This window comes from Montipora capricornis, chromosome 7 (assembly GCF_036669925.1).
Source record: "Montipora capricornis isolate CH-2021 chromosome 7, ASM3666992v2, whole genome shotgun sequence".
Classification (NCBI taxonomy): Eukaryota; Metazoa; Cnidaria; class Anthozoa; order Scleractinia; family Acroporidae; genus Montipora; species Montipora capricornis.
Window position 1 is genome coordinate 45674608 of NC_090889.1, and position 15000 is coordinate 45689607.

At 40.1% G+C, this 15000-nt stretch overlaps 1 protein-coding gene across 1 annotated transcript in view; it reads right to left on the minus strand.

Moving 5' to 3' along the window:
* The window catches only part of LOC138056087 (mucin-like protein), a 40312-nt gene extending 38725 nt beyond the window's left edge, over nt 1-1587 (minus strand). Inside the window, 1 exon segment of the mRNA XM_068901925.1 lies at nt 1541-1587. Within this exon segment, the coding sequence (XP_068758026.1) occupies nt 1541-1587 (47 nt within the window).
* Between the last annotated feature and the right edge of the window lie 13413 nt (nt 1588-15000).

A 15000-nucleotide genomic window follows, 5' to 3' on the forward strand; every position in this document is an offset into this window, starting at 1 on the left:
TTAACTTCGCTTATAGATTGCAACCTTGAGAATTTTTGGTGAGCGCCTCCATGTGGCTCGAGATCACAACCTGTCGGTTTCCGAAGCTTCGTTTGAGTAATTCCTACTGCCTTTTCGTATTTAGCGCTTGTCCAGGGGTAGGCCAGCGAAATCGCTTTGGGCGGTGCCCTGTTAGAAGCGACTTCTAACTAGACAGTTGAATTTATCCACTTCCAGACAGGTTTGAATTCTCATGAACTGCTGACTCTAAAGATTCCCAAAGGGATACCACTCGATGGGTTTTCCGTGAAATTTCTTCATCGCGAGCTTGGAAGCGTTCCGTTCTCTGATGTGAACTGTCTGTAGTTACCTTGAGCAGTTCCCGCGCTTTCCACAAGTACTCGATTACTGATCTTTTCCTTGTGCATTCTGCGCTGACCAGTGCAAGATTCTAAATCCACAATACACTCTTGAATAACACATATTAGCTCACAGCTCTCAGAAAACATCAGAATCGAGCTTTGAGACATCCCTCCAGCAGCTCAACAATGTCACGATCCAAAACTTGAAGCTCCGACAATTTTTGTTTGAAGAGAGGTACAAAGACTTTTTCAGTTTTTTCGTCGTTTCGGATGGGAATCCCTCCAGATATTACATATTTTTACTTCAGCGATTGTTTTTTCGCACAAAATGTCGGTGACTGTCGGCACAATTTTATCAGATTTCTAATAAATTTCTTATCTTCTTCGGCCATACCTTGATTCCCACCAGCCATTAAAAACAAAGTAGCGTGCAACAAGAATTCAAAGGTGATTAATTCAAGATTGTTTCTTACTTGCTCCGAGCGGAAATCCGGCCCGGGTCTCGCACCACAATGTACAAGAACCGATACTTCGTATATAGAAATAAGAAATCACGGTTCTTTCCAAGACTACTTTCAAGATCACACATCGAAGAACAACGCAAACAACCCACCTTTCAATGTTCAGTTCGTTGGGGGGTCCAAGAAAAAATGTGCCCCACTTGATGTAGTTGGATCCAGTTTCCCACAAAGCTATTGGCCATCAGGTCAGCAGGTATCTCCGGTTACTGGCATGTAGCGAAGGGATTAGGAGTAATTCTCTTCCTTCTGGAAGAATATGCTGTAGGTACTCACAGAAAAAAATGTCTTCTCAACCACGTAACACAATTACCCCAGGCCAGGGCTCGAACCGAACCGCTAGATCCGGAGTCCAGCTAGCTAAACATTAGGTACTACATCATGGTTAAAGGGTCTTGCAAAGTCTTGCTTAAAAATCGCCCAGGATCCTGCCTACAAAACTCAAAATTTCCTTTAAGGTGTTGTTTTAAAACAGATCTTTTCTTTCGCCCCTACTTATCGAGGATTATTTTTAATTGATTTGAGGACACACCCTATAGACCGATCGCGAGTAGAGGCGAGTTTTTCTACTCCTGCGGTAACATTATTGTTCTTTCAGTAGATAGCGCTTACAAGCTGTTCATACCATATGCATGCCAAAGCAATTGTTAAACTTGATTGTTATAATAAGATAAATCTCACCTGCAATAAGGGCCATCGCCGACTCGAAAGGAATTAAGTTTATCCATATCGCTTTGACAGTGCTTCCGCCAAGTTGCGGCTCAATAGTCCAGCGGCAGTAATGCAACCCGCGAAAGGAACATGGTAATTAGGGCTGTATAGAGTACCGTTTTTTCGCGGTTAACGTACGTTGTGGTGTCACAGCTGAAAAAAAAAATCAACGTTTCGGCTTCTATTTTATAAAGGTGGACACACCGATTCTTCAAGAGCAACCGTTTTCACACAGGCAATTTTTACTTCTGTGTGAAAACGAGTCTTAATGCGAAACCATTCATATGAAAATGTGTTCCGCCTAGAGGTCCATTTTTTATATCAAACTCAGTTTCATATAAAAGGTTTGGACGAGGACTCGTTTGAAACAGGCGCAAGGTAACTCGGAAATGGCCTATTAGTTTGAGCCCTGAATTTTTTTCATTATCTCAATCCCTGCACTTCCTCTCATGAGGACAATAGTAGTTTCAAATAACACTATCCCCCAAACGACCAACCTATTTGTACACCGAACGTTAAGGTCAGTCTAGTCCGAGTATTAAGGCTTTTCGAAGGCATGATGTGAGGGAGAGGGAAAAACAAAACGAAAACTGATACTAATACTGATATAAGTTTGGTTCGTAATTGGTTTCCCATTTCTTGGGCTAGCGCTCTCAAGGAATTTGATGCATTCTAGCACTTAAAACTACCTTACCGATATGTAATCAGTTTTATGAACTCCAGTGCAGTTAAACCAAACAAATCACGAAGCCTACGAATAGCCACTTACTGGTGAACGCGTTTGCCCCATAATACGGTCCAATTCCTTTAGAGGTAAACCCAGCGACCCGAATGTAGTACTGTTTTCCTGGCAGGAGCCCAGTTAAGAGGTAACTTCTGGTCGATGCACTGACGTCGACATGAGCGGAGAAATTTGGGATTCCATAGCACGAAGTTCTGTACTTAATGTATAGCCAAGAAGTTTGCCATTGTGATATTTTTCGGGAATTGGATGTATTGATATGTTGATGCTGTCACCTCCAGGATAATTGTTGTTAACGGATACATAAGGACTTCTACTGGGTACTACGATGAAGAAACAGAGAAAGAAACACAATAACGTAAAATAAAAATAAAAAAATCACGTTTTATAGTGGAAGAGTAGGGCATGGAAGTAGTGGAAGAGTGGAAGTGGAAGAGTAGGGCATAGAGTTCCCGGTGTTGTGGTCTGATCTATGGATATGGGTTAGGTGTCAATTGAGACGAAAAGTTCTGTTCCTCTCTCCTGCCACTCCATGAATTGTGGGGAATTACAGTAAAGTAAAAGTAAAGGAAGCGAAAAGGGTATTTTAATATTTTTGGTATAGCTTTTTTAAAGCAAATTTAATTCAAACTACCACGGGGGAAATAAACGGGACTAGCGTACTGGATTGTTTGTGCACAACTGAGCAATTTCGTATTAATTAGCATTACAACGTGGTACGAGTACAAAATGCTATTGCGTGTGCGAATTTGGATTCCATGCAATTAGGTTATAAAGACTTAAGGGAATGACTTCTATTCACATCATCATATATCTGTAAAATGATTGATTATGCCTTACGTTGGGTAATACTGACAAATAGCATAACTGATGTAAGAGATGTTTAACGAAATTTTTTTTTTTGGTCTTTTTTGCTTTCTCTTGGTGAATGTTTAACCTGAATTAGCAAGCATGGCTGGGGCATTTCTTTAGAGGGTGCAACAAATTAGTATTACGGGTGCCCTACCAGCGAATTAACTATGACAGGTTTTTTTCGGATCCGTCACTCACAAGCAGAGGAAGCAGTTGAGTTCTATCTTCACTTTGCTCACACCTCTGACCTTTATCCTGATCATATTCTTTTGCTTATTAGATATTAGACTTTTTGTCCTCTCCTCTACTGGGTAGGGTCTTAATAACAAAAGTATGTGTATTTTTGATTGGATCGAAATTGCTTTTAAGGCGGCTATGTGGCTAGCCACATAGAAAAAGTTTATCAAATCAGAAGCTTGTTTCTATTTCGTCAATTTCAGCAAACAAAGCAAGCCCAAGCAATAATGTTCATTGTTGTGATATTGCTATTGCAGAGAGACAGCATGAACGTACTTTTGAATGACTGCATACAACAAGTCGTTGGGTATATTTGTTTGCATCGCGTGTTTCATCTAACTTTACTTTTCACACTCACCACTTTCCTCGGTAAAAAGCAATACTTCTGAACTCCTGTGTGGTTGTCCTAGTACATCCACTACAACAGCGAAGAGACGATACTCAGTGCCTCCTTCAAGTCCGCTTAATGTTATAGACGTAACGTTTGGAAAAACAATGTCCCCTGCTATCTCTTTACCATCAGTAGTTTCTACTATTGCAACATAAGCCCGAACCTGATTTCCAAGCCTGACATCGGTTAGGTTTGGCCATTGAAAGGTAATACTGGATTCTGAAGCATTAACGACGGTAACATTCCATCCATCCACCAGTGGCGCTGTAAATAATGTTGGAAAGTCATTGTAATAAAAATTATCTCCGTTACGAGGTTTAGTAGATAATAGTTTTCTACGCGTTAAGCTATGCATGTTTTGCATAAATTTATGTCTTTGTTCATACAAATTCTCATGCTATTATTTAGCATTGTTATAAAAATATATAACAGCAGTGATGCTTTCAGTTTGTCACTCTAGCTCCAAGTAATCCAGGCAGTTTACTTTATTTTGCTGTTCAAGATGGCTAACGAAGAAGCAGGGACTTCTTCGACGGCGATTGGGCGGTCTCCAAAGCTGTTGCTCGTGCAATGTCAGCTATAACGGACTCAATTTACATTGTTATCGGTACCCGTCTCCAATCGTATAAGCAGGATAACTCACAGACGGTTAAAGCAGCGGTTTGGCGCGCGAAGCACGATTACTACGAATTTAAAAGTAGAGGGAACAAACAGCAATACGAACACGAAGAGGATGTCTTTGTTCACACAAATTCTCATGCTATTATTTAGCATTGTTATAAACATATATAAAAGCAGTTATGCTTTCAGTTTGTCACTTTAGCTCCCAGTAATCCAGGCAGTTTACTTTATTTTTTGTTTTCATTTTTATTTTCATTAAATTTTTCATTCGTTGGCTTTCCGTTTACAGTGCTGGCAGTTTGGCCATTTGGCAAATAATTGCCCGAAGAATAAGTTATCTTCGTGTTGACTAGAGCGCGTTGACATTGCAAGTTTAATTGAGGGTCTATGTGGAGATTCTGATTTTGTTTATGCAAAGCTCAATGAAGATAGGGCTTAATTTTCTTGTGGCGGAGAAAGGTTTAATCAGCGAAGTAAATTCCCCGTCGCATTGCGTCAACCCTTTGTCAGTAGTAGACGGAAAGAAACTACGCTTAGTTCTTGATCTGCGTGATGTCAACAGATATTTAGTCAAATGTAATTTTCGTTATGAAGATCTTCGAGCATTAAAAGCAGTATCGTACGTTCTGCAATCACATTCCGGAAATTGGCAAATCAATCAGTCAAGATTTTCGTCGATAATCAGGGCGCATCTCGTATCCTAACGATTGGAAGCCCAAAGCCTCACTTGCAGGAAGTATTGTTAGAGGTTTTGAATTCTGTTTCCGATTCGGAATTTCTATTGAGGCGCATTAGCTACTCCTTGAGAAGAATCTTCGTGCTGACCTTCTAAGTAGGTTCATAGACAAGAATGACTGGCGTTTGAACCCCCGCGTATTCAGTATGATTGATAAGAAATGGGGGCCCCATTCCGTTGATCGATTTTCCTCGCACCTTAACAACCAATTTCCTAAATTAAACTCGAAGTTCTTCTCGCCCAGTTGTTTCGGAGTCGACGCCTTAGCGCAGAACTGGAGTACAGACAACAACTGGCTGTGTCCCCCAGTCCATCTTTGTCCACAATCTCTAAGAAAGCTGGCTAGCCCCAAAGCCGTTGGTACTCTGGTAAAGCCGGAATGGCCCTCAGTATCGTTTTGGCCTCTCTTGCACAGCACTCCAGCCAGATTCGCCCCATTTATCCTTGTCGTCTTCAGAATTCAGAATTGCCTACTCGGACAGCTTTCCTATTTGGTCAGTTGTTTAATACATTTCAGCTCCATTGTTAAACGTTAAGAGCCTTTTGGCTACGCCTGTGCGTGGCAAGTCTTCGTCATTGGTAGACCATCTTCGACCATCCTTTCCTTTTTAGACAAGTGCCTATTTCGGCCAATTCCTGTTTATTGTTCAGGTTTTAATTGCGTTATCAGCTCCATTGTAGTGCGTGAGAGCCGTTTAACAACGCCTATTTGGCGAGGTGCTCCCTCTTTAGTTCTAGCAAGAGGTGTAATCTCGACCAGCCTGCCTATATGGTGAGGTGTTAAGGAATTAGCTTTCAAGAAATCAGTAGTACATATTTTACTGCCTTCCTTTTGATTTTATCGACAGATATTAGGTCAGTCGGTATCTGAAGAGAAGCCTTGAGCTTGGGGGACGCTGGTCTGTACAGTCAAGTTCCGCTGTTATTAGAGTTGGTCCTGTCAGCCAACGCCCCAGGCACCATTGTCAGATACACCAGTGGATGGAATCGCTGGCGCAGTCGGTCAAATCCAGGGTTGGTACAACGTATTCCTCATGTGCCCGCAGAGCCGCTGCATGTCGCCCTCTATATTTTAGAACTAACCAACACAGCTCTCCGGAACGGTCACGAGAGTGCAGTCATCGACACGGCTGTATATAGCATTAGATGGGGTAACAAATTAGCTGGTTTAGCCTCTCCATTGGACCACCCTATTGTTACTTCTGCAGCTGAGGGAGCGAGAAGGAGGTTGGCGAGAGACCCGTTCAGCCAAAGGAGCCAGTAAGCGAGCATATGCTACTTGAGATAGCAGAACGTTGTAATACGCCTTCGGCTTCGTTACTAACGCTACGTTTTCTTTTCATTTTCCTCATTGAGTATTTCGGCTTGTTTAGAATTAATGAAATACTCGGGATACGACCATGTGACATTCAGATTAGCGATTCACATTTGTCAATTTTCATTAGCGGTTGTAAGAATGACCAGCATCGCGACTGTCACACCAGTATACTTCTAGCTAGATCCGGTAAAATTACTTGTCCTGTACGGAAAAGATTATGTCATTGTTGCTGTCGACCCACAAGAGTCAATTGGCTCCGATCGTTTGTAGAGTTGTTAAGTGTAAGAAACAGGAGCGATTTCATGAATATGCAGGTAATTGTTATTCTACCGCTCTATACAAAATGAGAAAATTCGTGGCTCCATTAGTAAAGGGTGTTAAGGAGTTTGCCACTCACAGTATGAAAGGTGGTGGCGCTAGCAACGCAGGCTTCAAATCAGCTGATCCAGAACTCAAGGACAGGCACGCTGGTTGGAAGAACCCAAACACTAAGCTCAGATATCACAAACGATCTACCGAGGAATTAATCGAGATCACAACGTGTATGAGAGGTTAATTTGAGTTTCATTGTCTATTAGTGTCAAATTCCAGCTCAACGGGGGAGCGAGAGTTGTTTCTTGGCCCCGTCCAGATTTCCTCCATCTTCTCCATGCTGCGATATATGGGTTTTTTTTCTGGCCTCCCTGATGCACTTCCAATTGTTAATAGGCACGGTGTTTAGCATCGTGTTATGGTATATCGTTATCTAGTTTCTACGTTATTATTCATAAAGATCCTTTTTTCCTTGCTTGTTTCATACGATACTTTATTTTATATTTATATAATTGTATATAGACCAACTCAAAACAATACTGGGGAAAACACTACAGGTATTCGATACTTCAAACTGCCATTTGTGGGTGACGTCTCTACCGTCACACGCAAAAAAACTGAAACACTTTTTGGACGTTTATTGCAAAGATATAGACATCAGAATTCTTTTTTTTTCTTCTTTCAAAATCAAGAATTTTATCAGTATCAAAGATCCTATTCCAGATGTATTAAAATCTATGGTTGTGTATAAATTTACTTGTGCGAGTTGTAACTCCCGTTACAATGGCGAGACGTCACGCCACTTTGCAACCAGTGTAAAAGAGCATCTCTCGACTGACAAAATTCTCATATTTTCAAACACCTGAACGGTTCACCTAGTTGTAACCGCAAGTGTTCGGTTGACTGTTTCAAGATTGTAGATTCAGCCAAAACTAGACTTTGTCTTAAGCTCAAAGAAGCGATCTAAATCAGCCGCTTAAAGCCAGGACTAAATGCGCAATTACAACACAACAATAATTTTTGCTTCTTGTGACTCGATGATGTAATCAACACTAGTGCACGAAAACAGTGAAAAGGAAACAACATATTACACTGACGATAGCATGAGTCATGCCGAAACATGTCTTTAAAAAGTTGTATCACGAGCTTGAAATTTCTGTTTATATAATTGTAGTATTTCAAACCAAGTGATTGCAGTCGCCTCTAGATTATGGCATTGCTTGGATACTGGAGCAGGCCAAGTTCTCCAGAATATACATTCTGTCGTGATTGCTTCAGTTCAGCGTAGAACGTAACTATAAAACATATGCCATTTATAGCTTATCAAGGGCGCGCAGTGGAACTGATTGTTTACAGCAAACTAATAAACAAGAATAGTAATAGTTTTGGTAGGCGCTGCTAAAACTTTCCATGGATTCAATTCAGCAATACGCGGCCATTTTGAATTCTATTGTTTCAAATAGCTATTATGGGATGCTCAGGCGGAAAATTAGTATGTATTTGCCCCCTAAGCATCCCATAATAGCTTTTTGAAACAATAGAATTCAAAATGGGCGCCGTACGGCCAAAAAGGTCCATTCATAAACAGTTCCTTGAGACATAATCGCATTTACGGCAGTAATTTCCAATCCCACACCGTATGAGGGTGTGGGTACGCCCAAAAGGAAGGTGCAACCAGCAAGCCAAACACGCCGGGGGATCGAACGCCGCCTCCACAAGAATTAAGGCAACGCGACGGAGGCGGGGCAAACAAAAAAACTGCACCCTGGAGACGCCTCGTCTGACTTACACTCCAGAATAACAATCCACACTAGACAAACAGAACGGAAACAAGACAAACCGAATTCCTTACCTTTGTAAATACTGCCATTAAGGATGGCATATCGGGCAGTAAAGGTATTATACTTGCAGTACGCTCCAACCTCGACAGAAATGTTCAGGGTTCAAGTACTGAGAAACGCCCTTTCACGAAGGCCACAGTAGCTGTACAAAAGATTCTTACCATAGCCGTCCTTAACGACTATCCTGACACTGAAAAAAGGTACAATTAACTAAAATGGATATTGAAAGAATTTCCACTTGATTACGTTAAAGGATTTCACCTATTTAAATAGCGTTTTACGTTCGCAGAATGTGCGAGTAGGGCAAGGTGTACTGAATTCATCTCAATCGTCTTCAGTTTGCATTTAGTTGGTAGATCTGTTGCAAATGTAACTCTTGCTTCCTGGCTCGGCTCTTTAAATGAACCTGTTAATATGTGCGCATCAGCACAAGGCTGTCAATATTAGTTATACTCTGCCACAAATGTCAACAAATCTTGTCTACACCAAATTCTGAATTTCATAAAAAGTACCTGCAAACCAGCACATTCGACTATTTGCTGACTGAAAAAATATCCATCGCAAACGAAATTAAACCCGTTCTGTATGCCCTCGGCGAAGCAGCTTAGCTTAATCGATGTTTTCGTTAATTCAATGGACGACAGGTCTGCCAGTTTTGACTCTCGATGGAATGAAAAAGTGGCCTGCTCCGAATTCTTTTGAAGTTTGTAAGGATGAATTCAATTTAGTACATTCATGGCTAAAAACGACCGATTGCATTTGTAGCATGGAATTGATTATATAGACAAATAAATCGCCTAGTGCGGGAGGGGTCTAGTTGGGCTTCCAACGAAATGAAAACGACAATTTCACATCACAGCGACATATTTTGTCTTTTTTTCTTCATTAACTGAGAGTGCAATTAAGACTCAACACATGTGCTAAGACCATTGTAATTCCTAGTCATAGGATAACTAACAAGTCAAATAAGAGGAAAAAAACCGAAGCAGAGACTCTGTATCTTACCTACAAGAATCAACTGGATCAATAGCAAGAATCACGTGATCACCATTTGGTTCATAGATGTCTCCAATGTTCCACTGACACTCATTCTCAGTTATTTTGTCACCTTTTTGGAAGGAAAGTTCTTCCAGTGGTTCCTTCACTAGACCACCGCATACTGAATAATAGGAAGTTATTGTAAGTTGGTTATTTGAACTTCCCTTTTTGTATTGATGGAACTGTTTTCTTTATAGACAAAAATAACACATTCGAGGGTGGCGCTATCATGAGCATAATTTCGAAAAGCCAAACTTTTATCAATGGAAACCTGAAAATGGTGATGGATTTTTCCAAAGGGTCTTGATAGTAGCAGACAACTAAAGAATTTCAAGAAAACGAAAAAACGTTTGAGTTTACAAAACTCAGAAACTTCTGTCATCCTCAGTTCATGCAAATGTGAGAGGCCCTATCCCTGGCTAATTGCTCCTTCACACGCGTGGAAAAATGCCGGACCGTTTCGCTGACGTAACAGGCATTACAGCCTGCACATGCAAACTCTACAAAATTCTGAACATTGTCACGCTTCGTGTTCAGCAGATTGTTTCCATGTTTTGGATCACGCCTGCACCAGTTTTCAACTTAAGATAAAAGAGGCTATTCATATTCAGAGAGAACAACCCTCTTTGAATCAACAATAATTACACCATGTTAATCTAAAATTGTCGCTTTAATTCTCACACTTGCGCGCTTTGCTTCATTCTGTTGTTACTATTTATCACAATTAGCATTTTCTACTTACTATAAATTCAGCGTCCATCGCCTTGTACTTGGATTAACTCAGGATGACAGACGTTTCTGTCGAAACATGTCTTGTAAACTTTGTCGTTTTCTTAAAATTCTTGATAAAGTTTTGTTTCAAATTACTATATAAGTGCATTGAAGCTATTAAAAGGGGGAGGAGGCTTACATGAATATTGAAGCTATAAAAGGAAGTTACTGAGGTATAATGTGTGATAAAAGCACTAGGTTGCGACAGTCTGGCAATCTTTATTCAAATTTCGCTGGTGTGCCTTGGAAAAATCGCTAATGAAATTATTTACCGTTCGCAGTCCCTTATCTCTGGTCTCTACCGCAATTTCATCAACGCACGAGTGAATTAGGGTTAGGTTGTCTTAATTTTAACACTGATTTGACTAGAAATTAAACAAACTTGCCATACGGTTCCTTTAGCATTTCATTGTACTGTATTCAAGGTTAGATGTGAAAACATGGATCGTTTTAGGGAGCGAACTCAAGTTATAATATATAGATTTAGCCAAGCCTATCTTTTAAAAGCGGAGCTCCCGTCTCTAACCCAGAAACCAAATTATGCACTCTTTTTTTTAATAAAAAGTTCTAATTTTGGAGCTGAGTGTCAACGTTCTTATATAATTTGGCGTTGTGAGGCTGAAAACATTCTTAAGGATGTTCTTAATTTTACATGGTATAGTTTTTTAATAACTGAAATCTTGCGGACGTGATTAGGAAACCTATCAAAGTGCTTGCTTTGATGGTGTTGAAGTTTTATATTTTGTAACGATTGTAAATTAGAACTGCTCATTAACTCAAATGTGTGTCATGCAATAAGAAAAACATCGCTATGTATACTTAATATGCCCTTAAGTATTTGGGATAATTTACATTTCTTCACCTTTATGGTTTCATTCAAAATACAAACACCAAAATAAAACGTTCTCAATCGACTCATGTTCTTAATACGTTCTTATAATTTTGGTTAATCTCAGCCTCAACGTTGTTATAAGAAAGGTTCCTATATTAAAGGGACAGCTTCACGGTTTTGCGCATGTTCAAGCTTTAGCTTTAGCAGTTGTAAATTTTACGGTTTCTTACTAAACCAGATGATGTTAATTAAACGCAGAGAGTATTAAAGTAAATACACTGAATGACTAAGGCCCAAATTTGGTGGAAGGCACTGCGGGTTTACACAGAAAATATCGAATTTAGTTTTGATCTCGAATTTATTGTACGGGTAGAAAATTCTACGCACGAGTAAATTTCACTCGAAAAACCGATATCGCACTCATCGCCTCGTCATTCATGGGATACCGTTGTTTGTATAAGTATAGGACTACATGCTGTCCAATTTGGAAATAATTGGATGAGAAAAATTCTGAGGACAGTCAAAATTGGACGAGGCCGTAGGCTGAGTCCAATTTGGCAGTCCGAGGATTTTTTTTAATCCAATTATTTCCAAATTAGACAAGCATGTAGTGCTGTTACCTATTAATTATATAGCATCCAAAGAACGCCGTCAAGCTCGTGTTCGGGAATCTCCTAAAGCTTTCTCACTTCGCTTCGCTCAGCACGCCACAGGTCAAACACTCTCTGAGTATTCTTGTTCTGATTACTCATCTCGAGTAAATCAGTAGCATCTATCTCTGGAAACCTAGCTGAAGACTCCATTTGAAACTCTGAGTCGTCAAAAAGGTGGAGAGAAAAGTCGGGAAATTCGGCCATTATCAACACAAAACAAAACCTGCGACCGATGATCGCTCGCTGACGTTAGAAAGCAGTGATAATAGCTGCAACCTAATTGGCCAATATTCGGTTCATTATTTATCTTGACATTTGATTGGTTGATGGAGAGTATCCAGATTTTTCTCAAATTGGACGGTTTGTTCAAAGCTGAAGGAAATGTTGCCGCAAAAACTATCCAATTTATTTGGACAGTTGGCAAAAATTAATAAAAAAAATAGATCTGTTGGCAATATTGGATTTTGCCGCAGCTTCATAATTACGAGTGAAATTTACCGTGGAATTCACTGGTTGAGCAATGAATTTTTCTTGAATCGCATATGTTTTAAAAGAAAACCAGTACACCCTCAGCGACGCAATGGAAAAGGAAAAAATTTATTTCGGAGTCAACTGTCAATAGCCAAGAAAATGACTTGCACTAACCGGAAACAGCAAAACGCGGACAATTCCAAAACCTTTTATTTTCACTAACCCTACAGGAGTAACAATAAATAACCATGGAGCTCCGCCTTTAGGCTTGGCTGAATCTTTATATTACCAGTTTAAGGCCCCGTAGCGTTTGTCGTTTCGAGACTACAGCTTTTTGAATTTTCGCTTTGCGTGACACCAAGACAGTTGAGGGGATAAAGCTGTGATTGTTGTCAAATTAAGCATAACAAGCTGTAGAAGATGTATTATTGCTCATTTACCTCTGATCACGGGCAAAAGGAGAGGACTTTTATCGCAAACTGAAGTCACGATGTTTTGTTGATTGGAGGCCGCCATATTGGTGTCCCTCCGAGGAACAACAACATGGCGTCTCCATACAAACCTCTGTAAAATTGAGTGACATGATAAGGGAAAATAACTCAGAAACGATTCACCAAACACATTTGAGACTTGGTGGAGTTATTAATGTATAAGTCTTTTATAACATTTTTTTTTTTTTTTGCCTCTTTGTTTGAAGGGTTTCGGATTTTAGCTTTTGAGTGACAGATGAAAACACTCTATACGTTATTTCAAAACTTACGTGTTACTGTCGCAAATGCATATTCCCCAGTTCCTTTTCTAGTAAAACCTGCGACGCCAATGAGGTATGTCGATCCTTCCTCCAGGTTACTTAATGTAATTCTTGTCGTGTTTGTATCAGTAATCATCCATTTGGTATTATTTAATTCATCCAACTGAGCGTGTGTAATATTATAGCCCAGTATTCTTCCTTGAACGTCTTCAGGACGAATATCTTCCCGGGTAAAGCTGATGCTGTGATCACGAACGTTTATATTCCAGTTATACAAATAAGGTCCTCTTCTAGGTACTGAGGAAATTAAATTTAAAAATAAGTCAGTTAAAGGGAAGGATTATTAATCTGCTTTAAGACACTCAATTTCTCTCATGAATGCAATCCGTTTCTGTATTTGGTACTACCGTAACCAAATTCCGACTTTCAAGGAAGGATTACGTTTTTGCAAACGTTGGCCGTGAAGCACTTATATTTGAACACACTTAACTGATTAGAGTGTAATGTGAAATTCTAGGTTTCTATCCCATATGAACCATGTGAGCGTTAGCCCTACTAATGGAAATGGGCCGACACAAGGACAGAGAAAACTTCTGACCAGGGTGGGAATTGAACCCACGAGCTTCGGGTTAGATCCCCTCTGCGCTACCGACTGAGCTACAAGGTCAGACGTGAGCAGGCCGTGGGAACTGAAGATGTTAAACTCACGGCATAGAAAATGTACAAGTACAAGGAAGGATTACGTTTCGCAAACGTTGGCCGTGAAGCACTTATATTTGAACAGACTTAACTGATTAGAGTGTAATGTGAAATGCAGCGGTGATCTAACCCGAAGGTCGTGGGTTCAATTCCCACCCGGGTCAGAGATTTTGTGTGTCCTTGTGTGGGTCCATTTCCATAGGTAGGGCTAACGCTCACATGGTTCACTTGGGGTAGAAACCTAGCACTCCACATTACACTCTAATCAGTTAAGTCTGTTCAAATTCCGAATTAGCCAACCAGAATCCGTGTATACTGTCAAGATATCCTGTGATCTCAAGTCACTGACTTGATATGACTAGGATACCATGGTCAGTTGGCTGAATCTGGGTACGGTAAACACCTAATCGCACCTTTTTTAGTAAGCTTCGGCATATCAGGTTCGTTTGGTCTCGCCAAGGGTATTTGGGCTTGACTACGTATCCCCAAAATACGAACTTAATGGCTCACTGCTCTAGCCAACTCGCCTGATATGCCGCTGAAGCATGGTAAAAGGTACGATTAGGCATAACAACGAATTTGTAACAGAGAAAGTAAATGAAAACAACACAAAGAGCAAAGCACATTAGTGTGTCGCCTTCCTCTTAACCTGGGCATTTCTCCGATAGAGGCAGTTAAGGCATTTTAACAACAACAACAGCAAGATTTTTTTTTGTACTGTAAAGTAAACTAGCTAGCTAAACAACAAATGTATGAATTAAAAATACAACAGTAGCTGGTCTCCCCAGATAAAGAAAAAGCTAAACTAGTTGGGAGTGAGCGAGTGTAAACATGCTTATCTGAAGTTTTGATAAAACATGAATCAAACGTCTTTGGTAATTTACCGTTTATGAACTGGTGCATAAAGAACAGTTTGAAGTTTAATATGATCCTGAAGTTTTAGAAGTTTGAGTTGAGCAAACAAAGGACTAGTATGAGCATCAAAATTAGAAATGGTATTTAAACGGATAGCTTTCTTTTGAATTCTCTGGAGTGGTTTAAATGGTACATCTTAATAAGGGCTAAGCTTAAACAAGAAATATCAAAACTAATTAATGTTAAGCGACTGACGTTTCGATGCATCTCACAGCATTGCCAAGATTGAATGCCCAAGTTGTTATAAAAA